The 18,002-nt window shown below is 59.1% G+C and overlaps 1 protein-coding gene across 3 annotated transcripts in view; it reads left to right on the top strand.

The window, feature by feature from the left end:
* OTOF (otoferlin) overlaps positions 1-18,002 on the top strand; it is a 93,402-nt gene that overhangs the window by 73,984 nt on the left and 1,416 nt on the right. For 2 of the 3 annotated variants that reach the window (XM_047747041.1, XM_047747039.1), the window contains 27 exons: positions 451-551; positions 686-776; positions 926-1,042; positions 1,325-1,477; positions 1,810-1,999; positions 2,096-2,220; positions 2,575-2,709; positions 3,413-3,574; positions 3,764-3,883; positions 4,376-4,537; positions 4,654-4,816; positions 5,372-5,442; positions 6,883-6,912; positions 7,327-7,458; positions 9,848-9,914; positions 10,809-10,945; positions 11,071-11,205; positions 11,571-11,708; positions 12,236-12,363; positions 12,482-12,652; positions 13,245-13,405; positions 14,125-14,267; positions 14,664-14,752; positions 16,155-16,253; positions 16,399-16,640; positions 16,756-16,934; positions 17,041-17,141. In XM_047747041.1, coding sequence (XP_047602997.1) covers positions 451-551; positions 686-776; positions 926-1,042; positions 1,325-1,477; positions 1,810-1,999; positions 2,096-2,220; positions 2,575-2,709; positions 3,413-3,574; positions 3,764-3,883; positions 4,376-4,537; positions 4,654-4,816; positions 5,372-5,442; positions 6,883-6,912; positions 7,327-7,458; positions 9,848-9,914; positions 10,809-10,945; positions 11,071-11,205; positions 11,571-11,708; positions 12,236-12,363; positions 12,482-12,652; positions 13,245-13,405; positions 14,125-14,267; positions 14,664-14,752; positions 16,155-16,253; positions 16,399-16,640; positions 16,756-16,934; positions 17,041-17,141 — 3,542 coding nt within the window. Of the gene's footprint in view, positions 1-450; positions 552-685; positions 777-925; positions 1,043-1,324; positions 1,478-1,809; positions 2,000-2,095; positions 2,221-2,574; positions 2,710-3,412; positions 3,575-3,763; positions 3,884-4,375; positions 4,538-4,653; positions 4,817-5,311; positions 5,443-6,882; positions 6,913-7,326; positions 7,459-9,847; positions 9,915-10,808; positions 10,946-11,070; positions 11,206-11,570; positions 11,709-12,235; positions 12,364-12,481; positions 12,653-13,244; positions 13,406-14,124; positions 14,268-14,663; positions 14,753-16,154; positions 16,254-16,398; positions 16,641-16,755; positions 16,935-17,040; positions 17,142-18,002 lie in introns of all 3 variants that reach the window. The other variant, XM_047747038.1, reaches the window with a different exon arrangement.

Raw genomic sequence — 18,002 nt, 5'->3', positions numbered from 1 at the left:
TGGGGGTGAGGACTGCAGGAATAGCCCCAGCACGACCTCGGGTCCTGTCCCTGCTCCCGTGTCCCAGGAGTGGGGCAGGGCGGGTGAGGGCTACCTGAAGTGGAGTCTGGGAATCCTGGCCCATCCTGTCCTGGTGTTCTCTGGAGGAGGCTGGCCAGCCCCTCTGTCTCTGGCCGGCATCGCACCCCACCCCCATCCAGCCTTGACTTCTGCCCAGCCCCAGCGAGTCCACCGGGACCACAGCCCCACAGCCCAGAGGTGGCTTCTTCCTTCTGAAAGAAACAGAACCTGGAGAACTCATGGTTTCTATATGGTGGCAGGACCTGGGAGGAGGGGGCCTGGCTCTGGTCAGGGGTCCCAGGTCTCTAGCCCTGATGAATGGCGGGAGACATTGGGGAAGCTCGGGTTGGGGTCTGGGGCTCAGCATGCACCCCCCCTTCTGGCCCACAGGAAGAAGGCCTAAACGACGTGCAGGAGATGATCAAGACAGAGAAGTCCTACCCCGAGCGCCGTCTGCGGGGCGTCCTGGAGGAGCTCAGCTATGGCTGCTAGTGAGAAGAAGGGGTGGGGCGAGAGGGGCTGGAAGCAGGGGGCTGGGCAGGGAAGGAGGTGTGCGCAGGCCTGCTGCGGGGGTTGGGGGGTGGTGGGCTCCGCTGAGCTGAGCGCTGCTCCCCTGGTCCCCCAGCCGCTTCCTGTCCCTTGCTGACAAAGACCAGGGCCACGCCTCCCGCACCAGGCTGGACCGGGAGCGTCTCAAGTCCTGCATGCGGGAGCTGGTGAGGACATGCTGGACCACACAGGGCTTCAGGGGAGGGTACCTGAGGTGGGGGAACATCTGTCTCTGGGGTCACAGCCACCAGGCCAGCCCCCTCAGTTGGGCGGCACCGCCTCAGCTCCTCTCCCACGCCCCCCTGCCCCCCTGCAGGAGAGCATGGGACAGCAGGCCAAGACCCTGCGGGCACAGGTGAAGAGACACACGGTGCGGGACAAGCTGAGACTCTGTCAGAATTTCCTGCAGAAGCTGCGCTTCCTGGCAGACGAGGTGTGCCCCCAGACCCGAGTGACTGGCATGGGGAGGGGCTTGCCCTAGCACCAGCTAGAGGCTCCCCCCGTGTCCACGCACCCCCTCTGACAGACCTTGGGGGACAGAGGCGAATGAACCCTTCCTCCTGTCTCGTGGGAGGTGAAGGAAGACCCAGCCCTGGGGCCCTTCCCTCGGCAGGCCCAGGCCTGGCACCACCCCAGCAGAGGCCCTGAGGGTCAGTGGGGCAGCGCTGGCCCTGGCCATGCCCTCGCTGAGCAGCCCTGCCCCGCCTGGCCCCAGCCCCAGCACAGCATCCCCGATGTCTTCATCTGGATGTTGAGCAACAACAAGCGCGTGGCCTATGCCCGGGTGCCCTCCAAGGACCTGCTCTTCTCCATGGTCGAGGAGGAGCTGGGCAAGGACTGCGCCAAGGTCAAGACGCTCTTCCTCAAGGTGCCAGAAAACGGGACGAGACTTGGGGGTGGGGCGGGGCTGGGGGCGGGGCTGGGGGCCCGGGTTTGCATCCGCCTTCTTCCAAAGCCTACACCTCCTGGCCTGAAGGGGTGGAGCCCTCAAGTAGCAGGTGCCCGGAGAAGGGGTGGGGGGAGAGAATAGGAAGAGGGGGAAGGGGGCCAGACGGCTTCGATGGGCCCATCTCCCTGGGCTCTCTTCCCTCCCCCCGCTCCCCAGCCCAGTGGGGTGGCTGTGGAGGGGCAGGGGCAGGCAGCCCGGCCCAGGCCCTCGCCCCTTCCTTTCCCCATGGGCTGATGCTCCCTCACCCGCAGCTGCCTGGCAAGCGGGGCTTCGGCTCAGCGGGCTGGACAGTGCAGGCCAAGTTGGAGCTCTACCTGTGGCTAGGCCTCAGCAAGCAGCGCAGAGACTTCCTGTGCGGCCTGCCCTGCGGCTTCGAGGAGGTCAAGGCCACCCAGGGCCTGGGCCTGCACTCCTTCCCACCCATCGGCCTGGTCTACACCAGTGAGTGAGGGGACCCGGCTGGCTGTCAGCCCTCACTCCGGGAGGGCGCTGGAGGGGCCTCTGGGTACAGGGAGCCTCAGCCTGCTCTCCCCACAGAGAAGCAGGCCTTCCAGCTCCGAGTCCACATGTACCAGGCTCGCAGCCTCTTTGCCGCCGACAGCAGCGGCCTCTCAGACCCCTTTGCCCGCGTCTTCTTCATCAACCAGAGTCAGTGCACGGAGGTGAGGGCCCACGGGAGGAGGGAGGAGTCCTGGAAGGCTCCTGAGTGTGGGGGAACCAGAAAACAGATTGGCCAGCAACCCACATCCTTAGGGGACAGCAGTGCGGATAGCTATGGACCCCCGCCACCCTGTTAAAGGCTTTAACTGTGCTTAGTTTCAACACAGGAGGAAGGGGAGACAGGTGGGTGTGGGGGGCCCAGGAGCAACCTCACGTCTGCCTTCACTTGAAGCTTTCGGGAAGAACCAGGAGGCATGACACTCTTGTCTCTGGAGTCTCCGGAAGCCTCTGTGACTTGGGGTGACTCCTGCTCGTGTACCTGCCCACACACCACCTCCCCCCGCCCCGCGCTGCAGGTCCTGAATGAGACCCTGTGCCCCACCTGGGACCAGATGCTGGTGTTCGACAACCTGGAGCTGTACGGTGAAGCCCAGGAGTTGCGGGATGACCCCCCCATCATTGTCATCGAGATCTACGACCAGGACACCATGGTATGGGCGGACTTGGGCATCAGGGAGCACTCCACACCTCCCCCCGCCCAGCCCCCTAGCTCCTCAGCCAGGGTGCCAGCTGGGAAGCTGGGAGTGGGGGGCTGCTGACCAGCCCCTCCAGCAGATCCAGATGTCTCCTGCCCTGTCACTGCAGCCTGTCCCCTTCCCAATGCCAGGAGCCTCTGGGATCTCTGGAAAGAGCTGGGCCAAGTGTCCCCCACCCGCTCCCGCCACAGGCAGACCCAGCTCAGGCCCAGAGTCATCGGGACATAGGCTGTCACTTCCTGCTGTCATCAGCCTCCCCACACCCCTGAGCCCCTCAGCCCCCTGCCCACACCTCCCTCAGTCCGTGGCAGCCTCACAGCTCTCCATGGGAGCTCTGGGCGGTAGAAGGGAAGGATGGAGGTGACCCCCTGCAGCGCTGGGGACACACCCCTCCAGCTACCCAGATACCCTGAGCACTCTGGACTCTGGAAGATCTCACGGCTAGCCCTGAGTCCTACACCTGCCATTCGCTGCCGGCACAGCCCTGAGCAAGTCTGTGGCAGGCCCCAAGCCTCAGTTATCCCCAACTACAAAATGGAGGGATCACACCTGCCCCTTAGCTCCAGGGACTATGGTGAGGACTGAAGGAGACCTCAGGTGTGAACATGCACGGTGAACTCAAGGGCTGGGAGGCCACCTTGGTTATTCGTCATACCAGGGCAAAGCCGACTTCATGGGCCGGACCTTCGCCAAGCCCCTGGTGAAGATGGCGGACGAGGGGTACTGCCCACCCCGCTTCCCACCACAGCTCGAGTACTACCAGATCTACCGCGGCAACGCCACGGCCGGAGACCTGCTGGCTGCCTTCGAGCTGCTGCAGGTGGGGCTACAGGCCCAGGGCCAGGGGTCAGAGGCTGCTCTCCTCCCCGTCCTGCTGGGAGGCCAGTTTGACCCCAGCTGGGGCGTGGTTCTTGGGGGCCTGGGGCCTTGGCCTTCCCTGTCTCCCCATAGCACCTGACAACTAACCCATGGGAAAGGAGAGCGTGACACTCTGGCTCCCGTTCCCCAGATTGGGCCAGCGGGGAGGGCGGACCTGCCACCCATCAACGGCCCCATGGACATGGACCGCGGTCCCATCATGCCTGTGCCCATGGGCATCCGGCCTGTGCTCAGCAAATACCGAATCGAGGTTTGTGAGGGCTCCATGAGTGTCCTCCAGACCCTGCCCCGGACAGGCCCTGCCCTTTTGGCTTCCTTGCCCCTTTCACTGTCTTCCCGTCAAGGCTCACGTGCACACATCACACTGGGGGTATCCAGAGGTCTTCGGCAACCTCAGGCCGCTCCTCGCTTTTCAGACAAGGAGACCGGGGACCTCGGAAGGGAAGTGACTCATCCAAAGTCACACCCAGAGCCAGCGGCCGAGCCAGGCGCCTTTCCCGTTCCACACTGAGTCACATTGCGTCATTCCAGGACCTTCCCCTGCCCTCCTGTCTGTGCCCCCACGCCCACCCATACCCTAGAGCCCCTTTCGGATGCCCGCCTCTCATCAGCTCTCCCGGCCCTGCTCCTCCTGACTTGCTGCCTCCTCCTCCACACCCCCCAGCCTAGCTTGTCCTCAGGTGGCCCAGCCCACCTTCCACCGGCCCCACTGACCACGGGACTCCCCTATCCACCCACCCAGGTGCTCTTCTGGGGCCTGCGAGACCTGAAGCGGGTAAACCTGGCCCAGGTGGACCGGCCACGGGTAGACATCGAGTGTGCAGGAAAGGGGGTGCAGTCGTCCCTGATCCACAATTACAAGAAGAACCCCAACTTCAACACCCTCGTCAAGTGGTTTGAAGTGGTGGGTGCAGGCCCCAGGGCAGAGCCATGCCGAGCGGGGTGTGGCCAGTGTGGCTGGGAGCAGCCGCTCCAGGCCCCCCACTAAGCCCAGGCTGCCCTTGCTCAACCCCGCCCCAGGACCTCCCAGAGAACGAGCTGCTGCACCCGCCCCTGAACATCCGGGTGGTGGACTGCCGGGCCTTCGGCCGCTATACCCTGGTGGGCTCCCACGCCGTCAGCTCTCTCCGGCGCTTCATCTTCAGACCCCCAGACCGCTCAGCCCCCAGCTGGAACACCACGGGTACGGCCACGTCCCGGGGCCCAGGCCTGGCTCCGCTCAGCCCTGAGGAAGAGCTCCTGCCTACTGTCTAGGCTATGCCAGATATCCCCGAGTGGGCGGTGGGTGCGGGGCTGTGGCCCCCTCTGGGGGCCAGGCTACCTTTGGCTGCCCATCACTCGAGAGCTAGAGAGGGCCAGAGCCAGACACGCTCTTCAAGGGCCTAAGGGCAGGTGGCTTCCTCTGCTGGTTTATGGATGAGACCCCAGCCTCCCTTCCAGTCTCCCTCCCGGCCCCGCCTCCACTGTTTCCCCCCACAGCAGCTCACCCTTCTCTCTGGCTCACGTTCTCCCTCTCCTTAGGCCTGTCTTTTCTCTCTCAACTGCCCTGTCCCTCCCTCTAGCCTCAGAATGCTCCAGAATCGGCTTCAGACCTCTGGGTCTTCCAGCCACCTCTGACTCTCCCTGTCATCCCTGTTCCTCCTTGTCTGTCTGCCTGTCTGGCCATCTCTCTATCCAGCCAGGCTCCTCCGGGACGGCCGTGTGCTGTGCAATGGGGGCCCCTCCTCTCACCCCACAGGGGAGGTCGTGGTGAACATGGAGCCAGAGGCACCCATCAAGAAGCTGGAGACCATGGTGAAGCTGGACGCGGTAAGGCGCACGGGGTCAGTCCCACGCTAGCGGGGCCCGGGTGACGCTTCTCAGGAGCAGGGCGGCCTCCTTTGGTACACAGCCATGGCACTCGTGGTCGAGGGCTGACCTTGGCTACGTGTGCAAGCCGTCCATCCTCGCTCCGTCCTGGAAAGCAAGACCGTTCACTCCACGTGGGCCACAGTGTGCGTGAGCGTGTGCATGTGACGGGCGTGGGGTGTGCGTGGATGAGAGACAGAGAGACAGTAACCATCTGAGGGAATAGCCTGGGATTGTTTTTCTCCAACAAACACCCCCATAGACAGTAGGTTCTTTGCATGAATACCAGTGTCCCTTCCAGAGCTCCCTGGCTTTTCATCCTGGCCATTCACAAACCACCCTCCCTAGGCCCGAGCTGGGCAAGGATTTCCAGGTGAAAGCTCCTTATTCCTCTCAGTTAGGGGGACTGGGGCCATTTGTCTGCCAGAGAGAACCCTGTCATCTGGGGTTTCGATGCAGAGAGGGTGTCTTCAGGGGCAGGTGGGAAGGAGGCCCTGAGAGGCCAGATGTGGGCTTCCTCCTGACCGCATCCTCTCCACTCCATTCTTGACCTCAAGTCCTTCACACAGCCCGAGGCACCTTCTAGCTTCTGAGGTCTGAGCTTGGTCTGAATGACCTACCCTGGGCCCACAAGTCCTGGACACCAGAGGATCCCAGGCAGCTGGCTGAGTTAGCAGTGGGCACGGTTCTCAGGGGAGGGGGGCACTGCCCGGAAAGCTCTCTGCTCCAGGGCTGAAGATCCCGTGCCCTCTCAGCATCCATCCTCCAAAACTCCTCCCTCAGGAATCCTTCTGGGGCCGGGAGAGAGCCCCCTCATTTCAGATCATCAGTGACATAGAGACCAGTATGAACCTGAGCTTCCCCATCACTACCCAGGCCCTGGGCTCTGGTGGGGTGTTTTCACAACTGTGCGGTTGTACACGCATCTGCTGCATTTGTAAGGCTCTTGCCCTGGTGAGTGGGGGAGTAGAGCTGGAATTGACCTTGTCTAGCCAACATGACCAAACTCCCACTGCATACGGGTCAGCCTCCCTGTCCAAACCCAAATGCCCATAGGAGACATCTGGGGAGTCACAACCATGCAGGTGCCCCATCCCCACCTTTGGACTCAGCAGAGACCTGGCACGGATGGTTTGTGTGAGGTCCCTGTGAGCCCAACACGCAGCCAGGGCGGAGGACCAGCACCCTCAAAGGTTTGGGTTGAAATGTTTGTGAAGCAGGACTTTCGCAGGCTCAACAGACAGCGTGCCCTTTTCAGGGCTGAGCCCACAGAGCACAGGGGCTCACACAGTGAGCCCCCTCTCAGCTCTCATCCTTCTCCTCTCTCCTGATGGGGCACCTGCCTGTCACTCAGGCCCCTGATGGCTAATTCTGTCCCATCTCCTTGGTTCCCTTCTGCAGACTTCGGATGCTGTCATCAAGGTGGATGTGGTGAGTGTGGGGCCATCTGGGGGCTCTGAGGAGATAGAATCCTACAGTGGCATAGGGCATCAGGCCAGGGGGCCCCACATCTGGGACTGAGCCACTCCTCAGCCCCTGGATGCTTGGGGCCAGCACACCCCTCCACAGAGGCAGAGGGAGAGAACTATTCAGGCAGGAAAACCTCTGAGTGCCAGGAGTGCCTTGGCCAGTGGCTAGAATTGGGAAGTCATGATCCTGTCTGGGCCCTGGCATCCTCCTCCAAGCCCAGCCCCTTTGACAGTGGTGGCCCCCAGGAGCCTCACGGAGTCTAGGGCTTCCCAGAAGTAAATAGAAGGGATGGGGGACCCTTGGATGGTCTGGGGCTCAGAGAATGGCCAGGGAGCAGGGCTGTAGGCAGGACTCTGGACACGGCCAACCTTCCAGGCTGACGAGGAGAAGGAGAAGAAGAAAAAGAAGAAAAAGGGCAGCTCAGAAGAGCCAGAGGAGGAGGAGCCAGATGAGAGCATGCTGGACTGGTGGTCCAAGTACTTTGCCTCCATTGATACCATGAAGGAGGTAAGTCCTCGAGCCTGGGCTGGGGAGCCAAGGAAGAACAGGGCTACGGGAGCTGACCCCAAGTCCACATCATCCCCTCCTAGCCAGCTTCTTACCCATCCCCCACCAGAGCCAGTTCTCACACTGCATTAACCCGAGCTTGGAACAGACTTGTCTCACATCCTTGACGTACTAGCTCAGGACCCGCCTTTTCCAAGATGGCCTACCTTCCCTGGCTAGGTTTTCCCTTGTCTTCACTCATTTATACCACAAACATCTCCTCAGTATATATGATGAGTCAGACACCATCCTAGGTAGTGTGGGAGCCAAGGCCCATACCTAGCCTAAGGAGCCCTCATGGACATGTTGGCTGATACAGTACAGGGTGATGACAAAGGCAGATCAGTGCCTGGAGGAGTCAGAGGAGGCTTCAAGGGGAAGGTGACCTTTGAGGAAGAGGAGAAACATGTTCTCAGAGGCCAAAAGGGAACAATGATTTGCATCCGTTAGGACTTGCATCCGTTCATACTGCTTTGCTCTCCACATCTCTGTCCCTGTGACTGTGGAATGTTCTTTCCCCACTGTGTGCACACGGCTTCCGCCTGCCAAGGCTGATTGCACGGTCCAGAAAGTGCATCTCTCCTCTTCCTCCTTTGTCTCTCTCCACCCCGCCTACCCAGCTCAGGGCACTCCCTGACTGACCAACCAGCCAGGAGGGACGTGTGCCTGTGGTGTGCTTCCTTGGTAGGACCTGAGCTGATCCAGCCACCCTCTCTCCCCAGGCCACTTCTGTGACCCAGGCTGTGTGTGGGGTTGACTGTCCACTGTTAGGTTAGTTGGCTAAGCTACTGTATGTAGCGAGTTAGATTGGTGTGAAGAAGACAGAAGCTTCTTTCTTTCTCCCATAATATCTCCGAGAGTGGCATTAGGCTGGTAGGGGGACATAATGGCAGCAAGTGTAAAGCCCCTGCATCTGTGTGGTTAGAGATGGCTCACCCTCGGGTCCTAATACCAGAGCACAGGAAGAGGTAAAGAGAAGAAGAGGAAGCACACTCCTTTCCTCTTAAGGGCCCAACCCGGAGTTTGCACATATCCCTTCCATTCACGTTGTCTGGAATCTAGTCCCTGTAGCCATACTTAGCTGCAAGGGAGGCTGGGAAATGTAATCCCTGACTACATGCCTGTGTGTCCAGAAAAACTTCTAAACGGCAGGAGGGCAGATCACTGGGGGTCACCTAGTGGTACCTTCTCCCACCATCACCTGCTGGATTCAAGCGGGCCAGGCTGGAGCTCCAAGGGGCTGTGTGTGGTCTCCTTGTCTCTACTCCTGTAATATGCACAGGCTGCCACCAGGGGGCGCCTTGGTCGAACCCCCGTGATTTCGTTTTCCAGCAGGTGGGGTGGACTGTGGGAAGGCACATAAAACACATTTTCTGATTCAGTTATACTTTTCTACATTAAAAAAATAATAATAACACTAAGAATCAACATTAAAGGGCATTTTATTTTTAGATGATACACAATGCAAAGAATCATAAACTCCTGACTATAGTCCTATTGTACACATCATAAACTTTTTTTAACCCACTTACACAGAGCATGTGATGAGCTTGAAACCCAGTGGGACACTGTTCCTGTTTCTCGTTTTTTTTTTTTTCCGTGTTTGTGAAAATTTACATTATCTAAAGGCATCTATAAGGAATCTATAATGTACATAGTAAGCACTTAATAAATATACAGATATTATTTTAATTAATAATATAAAAATTGCAATTGCAATTGCAAAAGATTCTCCTTTCTGCATCTTTCTTAGAAAAGACGAAGGAAACGTATGTTTCCATATAAAAATATCTCAATTTATCTACCAAATACATAAATTTCAATTGCATCTCTCAGGGTTTTTTTTAATTTTATTTTTTATAAACATATATTTTTATCCCCAGGGGTACAGGTCTGTGAATCGCCAGGTTTACACACTTCACAGCACTCACCATAGCATATCCCTCCCCAATGTCCATAACCCCACCCCCCTTCCCAACCCCCCTCCCCCCATCAACCCTCAGTTTGTTTTGTGAGATTAAGAGTCACTTATGGTTTGTCTCCCTCCCACTGTTTCTCGTTTTTTAAGATGTTATTTATTTATTTGAGAAAGAGATCACAAGCCAGGAGGGGGCAGGGCAGAGGGAGAAGCAGGCCCTCAGTGGGCGGGGAGCAGGGAGTCAGACACGGGGCTCAATCCCAGGACCCCGAGATCCTGACCTGAGTTGAAGACAGATGCCTAACTGACTGAGCCACTCAGGTACACCAAACACTTTTCTGTTTCTAAGTATTTAAGACTGGTGAGACCACAGTGTGGGATCAAAAGACCCCTCCCCAGGGAGCCCACCTTCCCTCCTCTTTCTTTTGGTAGCAACTTCGACAGCAAGAGGTCTCAGGCATTGACTTGGAGGAGAAGGAGGAGGTAGACAACACTGAGGGTAAGCCTGGGACGTGGGTCTCTCCCTCCCATCCTGTTCCCCCAAGGGCTGGCTCCCCCGCCCGCCACACCAGTGGCTTCTCTTTCCCCTCCCAGAGGCCCACACAGCTGCAGCAGCCACAAGCCACCAGCCTGGGCACCAGGAGCAGGCGTAGGCCCTCATCTAGGGTGGCCTGTGCTCAAACCCATTCAGCAGCCACCGTGCTGAACAGACACTTAGAGCCACAGGACATCAGAGCTGGAAGGGAGCTCAAAGCTCCAGCATTTTCCAGACCTTTCCATGGAACTCTGTTAATGGGTATTCCAGAGGGAAAAGAGCATTCTTTGGTTAAATGGATTAAACAGGTCTTTCGGCACAGGACTTCCCAGTGCCTTTAATATACAGATATTATAGTAAGTCTCTAAGTGGAAGATACAATATAAAATATTTCCCCAGCTTATCTGACCATAATGTACCCTTTCTTCTAAAACATTCCAACAACATCTACAGCTGGTGTTCCCCTGAATGAAGTTTGGGAAATGCTAATAGAGATCCGTCCTCTTAATGTGACAAACAGGTAGCTTGGGGCCAGAGAAGAGAGTGAACTGGCCCCTTGCTGTGCTACTCAGGCCTCCTGACTCAAGACCCATGCTCCTTCCCTGCTGTCCTCTGCCAGAGGACCTGACAGCAGTCTGTACAAGGTCCCAGCATGGCTTTCTGGGTGTCCTGCACCCATGTGAGGCAGGTATGCCGGGAGGCATTGTCTGCGGTTTACAGATGAGTACACAGAGCCCTGAGAAGTCAAATAAATCAGCAAAGTAAATTAGCAGCGGGTCTGGGTCTCTCACCCAGAACCTCCCGCTCCGTCAATTCTGCCCCAAACTGACCAGGGCCTCCTTTTCTGGTTCTGGCCAGGCCTGAAGGGGCCGATGAAGGGCAAGGAGAAGGCAAAGGCAGTAAAGGAAGAGAAGAAAAAGAGAACCCAGAGCCCCGGCGCCAGCCAGGGCTCTGAGGCCCCTGAGAAGAAGAAACCCAAGATTGATGAGCTCAAGGTGAGGTTTGGGGAGCAGACCCAGGAAGGGGCGTGGGGTCCTGCCTGGGGCAGGACGTGGCAGATGGGGCAAGCCAGAGGCCACGTGGTCACGCCTTGTCCCACCGGTGGCCCAACCCGGCTCAGGTGTACCCCAAGGAACTGGAGTCCGAGTTTGATAACTTTGAGGACTGGCTGCATACTTTCAACCTGTTGCGGGGCAAGACAGGAGATGACGAGGATGGTTCCACTGAGGAGGAGCGCATCGTGGGCCGGTTCAAGGTCAGGCAAAGGACATGTGTCCAGGCCCTGAACCCTGAGCCGACCCCCTCCCTGGCCAGCTCTTATCCGCTCCCCAAACCCCGAGCCCAGGGCTGACCATCAGGTGGAACTCTCAGCTACACTGACTGGCAAAGTATGAAAGTATTTCTATGCTGATTTAAAAAAAAAAAAAAAAAAAAGAGCATCTGCCCCTAGCCCCCCACCCTCAACATTGCCCTGGGCGCTCCCTCCAGAACCCCGAACTTCTGTCTGATCCAGCAGCTAAAGGGTTAAGGCCCAGAGCAGTAGGGTGCAGACCCTACTGCAGTTTTGAATGCCACCCTGTGCCTGTGGGAACTGCACCCTGACGCCTTGCTTTGCCCCAGGGCTCCCTGTGCGTGTACAAAGTGCCACTCCCGGAGGACGTGTCCCGGGAAGCCGGCTACGACCCCACCTACGGCATGTTCCAGGGCATCCCCAGCAATGACCCCATCAATGTGCTGGTCCGAGTCTATGTGGTCAGGGTAAGACTCCCCTCAGATTCTCTCCCCATTGTCTCCCAAGTCCCTCTTCCCAGGGGGAACTTGAGCAGCTGCTAAGTGACCACCCCAGCTGGGAGACACCAGGAAGGTCATCTGGTCTAGTTGCCACCTTTTCCTTTTTTGGGATTTTATTTATTTATTTGAGAGAGAGAGAGAGAATGTGTGGGGGGAGGGGGCAGAGGGAGAGGGAGAAGCTGAATCCCCGATGAGCAGAGAGCAGGACACGGGGCTCCATCCCTGGACCCTGAGATCATGACCTGAGCCAAGGGGAGATGCTTAACAGACTGAGCCATCCAGGCGCCCCTAGTTCCCACCTTTTATGGAGAAGGAAGCCAAGACCTGAGACAGGCAGTGACTTGCCCAGGATCTCACGGCAAGGCTCCTGTCTCTGGTCCAGTGCTCCCACCCTTTGCCATCATGGGACTATCAAGGAAGGGGTGAGGGCACTGGAAGATGAGCAGGGTATGTGGGGAGGCTGTATGAGCAGGAGCACCCCTCCCCCATCCCAGGCCACGGACCTGCACCCCGCAGATATCAATGGCAAAGCTGACCCCTACATCGCCATCCGGCTGGGCAAGACAGACATCCGGGACAAGGAGAACTATATCTCCAAGCAGCTCAACCCTGTCTTTGGAAAGTAAGGCTCCTTGTGTCCCACGTGCACCCCCCAACCTTACCCCAGCTTCCCCAGCCCCAGCCCCACCCACCCTACCCCACCCCTGACCTTCAGCTCTTCCAACCCCCCACCCTGCCAGGTCCTTCGACATCGAGGCCTCCTTCCCCATGGAATCCATGCTGACGGTGGCCGTGTATGATTGGGATCTGGTAGGCACCGACGACCTCATTGGGGAAACCAAGATCGACCTGGAGAACCGCTTCTACAGCAAGCACCGCGCCACCTGCGGCATCGCCCAGACCTACTCCATGTGCGTGGGGCGGGTCTGGGCACACGTGCTGGCCTTGACCCTGAAGACAAGATCAGGGATTGTGATTTGGGAAGGTGGCTCTAGAATGGTTTCTGTACCGGGCCAGGGCGGCTTCCCTACAGGCTCTGGACAGACCACAGATTCTAAGACAAGGGGAGAGCCAGAGGAGTCCAGGACAGAGGAGGCAGGGCAAGGAGAGAACCCCAGGCTGGGAGGAGAGGAGGCACTGCCCCGCAGAGTCCACTGGGGACTGGCCAGTCTCTGCCACTGACAGGCTGCATGACTCTGTTCATATCCTTCAGCTCTCTGGTTATCAGGGTCCTCGTGGGAGTCTTCAAAGTACCAGAGGAGAGGGCACAGTTGGGGAATGGGTTGGGCTGCACTGGGGGAGGCTGAAAGCCCATCCTTGGGACACCATGGAGCCTGGGGTCAGAGACATCAGCCTCCAGCAGCCCTGGTGTCTCAGGTGGGGCCCACTTGCTGACAAGGGGCAGCAGCCGCCTTAAAAGAACTGGCTGGAGACCGTTACCACCTGGGGATGGGCCCAGCCACACCCTGAGCCCCCACAAAGCCCGTGTGTCCCCTCCCACAGACATGGCTACAATATCTGGCGGGACCCCATGAAGCCCAGCCAGATCCTGACCCGCCTCTGCAAGGAGGGCAAAGTGGACGGCCCCCACTTTGGGCCCCCCGGGAGAGTGAAGGTGTCCAACCGTGTCTTCACTGGGCCCTCCGAGATCGAGGATGAGAATGGTAACGGGGCTCTGGGCACAGCCACGGGAAGGGGGAGGGCAGTCAGAGGGCAAGAGGAACCCACACTTCCCTGTGGCAGGACCTTGAAGCCTAGACTGGGGTCTCCTTAGACCCTCTGCCTATCAGCCTAGAGTCCCACTCCTGTCTGCCCAGCCTCTGCCCTCTCATCCTACATAGCACCTACCCACTTGTCTTCCCTCTCCCTCTCAGAATTCTTGGCGGGTAGGAAGGTTCTCTCCATTCTGCAGCTGAGGACACTAAAACCCAAAGTGTTACAGTGACTTGCCCGAGGTCACATGGCTCTTCAGAAGCAGAGTGAGGTGTGGGCTCAGATCTGACTCCGAGCCCCTCCTTTGCCCATGCGGCACCTCCCAGAGAATAGGGAGCCATGTGTGCTGAAGAAATACTGCTGGCCACCTTCGGGGTGCTGGGCCAGGAAGTGGATTCCTGCCCTTCCCACCCTCACAGCCCAGGAGGAGTCTCTGGTCAGCTTTCCCAGCCAGAGCAAACCCCAGAACACAGGACTCCCTAGGCCTTAAGGGGCAGCTGAGACGTTGGGCAAGCCAGTTCTTCCCCTGTGCCTCAGTTTCCCCAACAGTAAAAAGGAGATAAGATGGCCAGGTGATGGTTCCGGGGCCTCTCTGTGCCCCTGAGTCTAGCCCAGGGCAGGTCTCTTGTTCTGCTGAGGCCGTGTGCAGCCGACCCACCCGCACCCACAGGTCAGAGGAAGCCCACAGAGGAGCACGTGGCGCTGTGTGCCCTGAGGCACTGGGAGGACATCCCCCGTGTGGGCTGCCGCCTGGTGCCCGAACACGTGGAGACTCGGCCACTGCTCAACCCTGACAAGCCAGGCATCGAGCAGGTGACCCTCGCGGGCCAAGATCTGAGGTTCTTTGGTATCTAGGATTGGGGAGTCCCAACCGGAGTCTGTAGAATCCTCATACTGGTCGCCACATCCCCAAAAATCTGGCAGGCACTTCCCCACCACAACCCCTCACAGTGACTCCAGGGCTGGGAGTGTTTGCTTTGAGCGAGAGTCACGTGGGCTCCGGGGCAGCCCTGGACTGCCTCCCCTAGAAGCTGGGATTGGCTATTGGTGATGTGGTAGGAATTAAGGCATCTCAGGATGAAAATGGAGGAACTGGGTCCTGAGGGAACACAGATTGCGGGGTGGAGTGGGGGGTGGCAGAGGAGAGAGCTGGCCTTCCTGGGCAGGGGTAGCCCGTGGGGAGATCAGCCACGCCCCCCTCCTCCGCAGGGCCGCCTGGAGCTGTGGGTGGACATGTTCCCCATGGACATGCCGGCCCCCGGGACACCTCTGGACATCTCCCCCCGGAAGCCCAAGAAGTGAGCTTCTGCAACCCAGCACCTACTTCCTTCCCATCCTCACCCCTCTCCACCCCTCCACAGCCTTCCCTTCTGTAGGGGCCCCAGGCTCAGATCACCCACATCATCTTAGTCAGTGGTGCTTCCCCTGTGGCCTGATGGGGGAGGGGGAACAGAGCAACCCCTGGAGCCCTCAGTGGGGCTGGCCCTGGGTGGGCCCTCTTGACCAAGGCAGAGCCACACCCCTGGGTGCAGTCCCAGAGTCTGAGAGGCGATGCGCCCTCGATGGCACCCTCCAGTGGATTGCCATCCTCACAGCGGCCACCACCCTCGAGCCTGCTCCGTGTATTGTCCCCACTCCAGGCTGTCACTAAGCTCTCCCAGGTTTTATTTAAAACCCCCGCTGAGGAGATATGCAGGAGGGAGGCCAAACTGCCTGCCTCTCCCACTTGACCCTGGCCAGGTCACGTTGCATGCCTGGTCCTCAGTTTTGCCATCTGTAAAATGGCAGGATGGAGTTGCTGCCAGTTCTGACATCCTCGGTGCCTGGAACCAGGGCTGACTGCAGCGGGTGGGGAAGTAGCACAGGCCCCGCACTCAGAGGGGCCCCATGCTTATTTCAAGATGGTGATATTTAAATTCTTAATTTTTTAAAAGGGGCCCCACATTTCCATTTTGCCCTGGGTCCTGCCAGTTATAGAGCAAATTCTGCCGGGAATAGCCTCCAGGTGTGAGGTCACGAGGATGCTATTCCCAGGCCGGCCACTAGGGGACATGTCACCCCGCTGTGTCACCTGGGACTTATAGTCAAGGTATGACGTAACTCCAGGGAGAGCCACACTCCAAGTGACATGGAGGGGGTGACTCAACCGCTCTCCTAATGGCTGAAATGTAACCACCAATTTGCAATGACAATTATACTTCAAGGGGAAAAAATCCTCTTTGGGGACAAGGACATGAAGGAAACCAGATTGCATGGGTGTCCACTGCCAGCTTCTGGGCTTCAATATGCACTTGTGTTAGAACTGGATGTCTTCCGGCCTCTGGAGACCGGGATCATGCTCAAGAGCCCAGCAGTCACCCCTGCCCCTCCTGGCCCTGGGCCAGCCTCCATCCAGGAGTGTGCGCCAAAGTGCTCTCGGCCCGGCGGGCCAGCCAGACAGGCTTCCCCTAGAGGTCTCTTCACAGCAGCCATGCTGGCTGGTGACCCTCTCTCCGTCATCCAGGGCCCCACCATCCCCCTGTCCTCTCCACTCCCCCTCCTCACCCCCTTCCCTGAATCAGCTCTCTCCACCCCAACCTGGCCCAGACCCATGCTCACCCCGAGTCCCCAGAACTCCCCTCGGTTACCTGCCCCATCTACATCCAAGACCCTGGGGCAGCCGGCAGCCCCGGACTGCAAGCCAGCCTCTCCCCTGCCCAGGTACGAGCTCCGGGTCATCGTGTGGAACACAGACGAGGTGGTCCTGGAGGACGACGACTTCTTCACTGGGGAGAAGTCCAGTGACATTTTTGTGCGGGGGTGGGTGAGAGGGTCCCTGGCTGGGGCGGCAGAGGTGGGTTGGGAGGCACGCTGGGCTGGGTGAGCCCATCTTCCTGGGAGACAGGAGAAGAGGGAGGGGGCTCCCTGCGGGCGCCACAGGTCTGAAGCCGATGACACCGGGCAGGTGGCTGAAGGGCCAGCAGGAGGACAAGCAGGACACAGATGTCCACTATCACTCCCTCACTGGCGAGGGCAACTTCAACTGGCGCTACCTGTTCCCCTTCGACTACCTGGCTGCTGAGGAAAAGATCATCATCTCCAAGAAGGAGTCCATGTTCTCCTGGGATGAGACAGAGTACAAGATCCCCGCAAGGCTCACCCTGCAGATCTGGGACGCCGACCACTTCTCCGCGGATGACTTCCTGGGTGCAGGGCTGGGGAACGGAGCGGGTGGGGAGGAGGAGGCTGAGGTAAGGGGAACCCACCCTGGGGAGGGTCAACCCAACCCGGCCCATCAGAGCTGACTCTGAGGCTGCCGTAGGGGCCATCGAGCTGGACCTGAACCGGTTTCCCCGGGGTGCGAAGACGGCCAAGCAGTGCACCATGGAGATGGCCACAGGGGAGGTGGACGTGCCCCTGGTTTCCATCTTCAAGCAGAAGCGTGTCAAAGGCTGGTGGCCCCTCCTGGCCCGCAATGAGAATGACGAGTTCGAGCTCACGGTGCGGACCACTGCGGCTTGGGCAGAGGGCAGGGCTGGGCCTGGCTAGGGTGCTGAGGGCCCAGCACCCCTCCTGGGCACTGGGATCCTTCTGTTCCTTTCTGCAGGGCAAGGTGGAGGCAGAGTTGCATCTGCTGACAGCCGAGGAGGCAGAGAAGAATCCTGTGGGCCTGGCCCGCAATGAACCTGACCCCCTAGAGAAACCCAAGTGAGTGCACTGCCTGCTCCCGCACCCCCAACGCGGTCCTTGGGGCCACAGGAATAGGAAGGAGGTGCTGGAACTTTGTCTTCTTGCTCTCGCTAAGCAAGCACCTCTGTGCTCTCTATCCCTCTCTGGGCTCCCCTTTCTGCTTCCCCGCCCCCCCACAATCCACCTCTCCCTCTGAACCAAAGCACAGGCTACCTTTGCAGGAAAGCGGCACCTCTCCCAGAGAAGGCCCCATTTCTCAGAGTAAAATGCTCTTCCTAGTTTTTGCCAGAAGCTAGCAGCTGCAGCGGTGGGGTGTGGGGTCCCCAGCAGCCCTGATGGCGGGGAGGCACCCAGAAGTGCCCACACTCAGCTCAGCCCCCACCCCCCACCCCCCCCACCCCCTGTAGCAAGGCCCGGCCACAGCCTGAGCCTTCGCCCCCTGTGCCCTTGCTCCGTGCTCCCTCTGCCCTCTTGCCCTCTTGAGGCTCCAGCCGGCCAGACCTGCGCTTCAGGATTCTTGAACCCTCGCAAGTCTGCCGGCTCCGTCCTGGGGCGCACACACCGCGGGCTGGGCCTCCAACTGCTGCAGCTCACGCTGCTGCTCCCCCTCCTCGCCCTCTTCCTCTACCTGGTGCCAGGTTGCTTGGCTGAGAAGGCCCTGGGGCCTGAGCCTGACGTCCTGTCCTGCTGGCTCTGGTACTCCTAGCTTCTTTCTCTGTGGAGTCCGGGCTGTCAAGCTCGGCAGTGCATGACACACGTACACGCACACGCACATGCACACACACACACACACAGGGCAACTTCCAAGCCGTCCCACGGTCCCACAGGCTCTCGGAACCAAAACAACTGCTGCCCATGAGTGCGTATTAGGCCAGAGAG

This window comes from Lutra lutra, chromosome 9 (genome assembly GCF_902655055.1).
Source record: "Lutra lutra chromosome 9, mLutLut1.2, whole genome shotgun sequence".
In the NCBI taxonomy this organism is placed as follows: Eukaryota; Metazoa; Chordata; class Mammalia; order Carnivora; family Mustelidae; genus Lutra; species Lutra lutra.
Note: the sequence above shows the minus strand (reverse complement) of the source record. Positions and strands in the feature narration are given on the sequence as shown.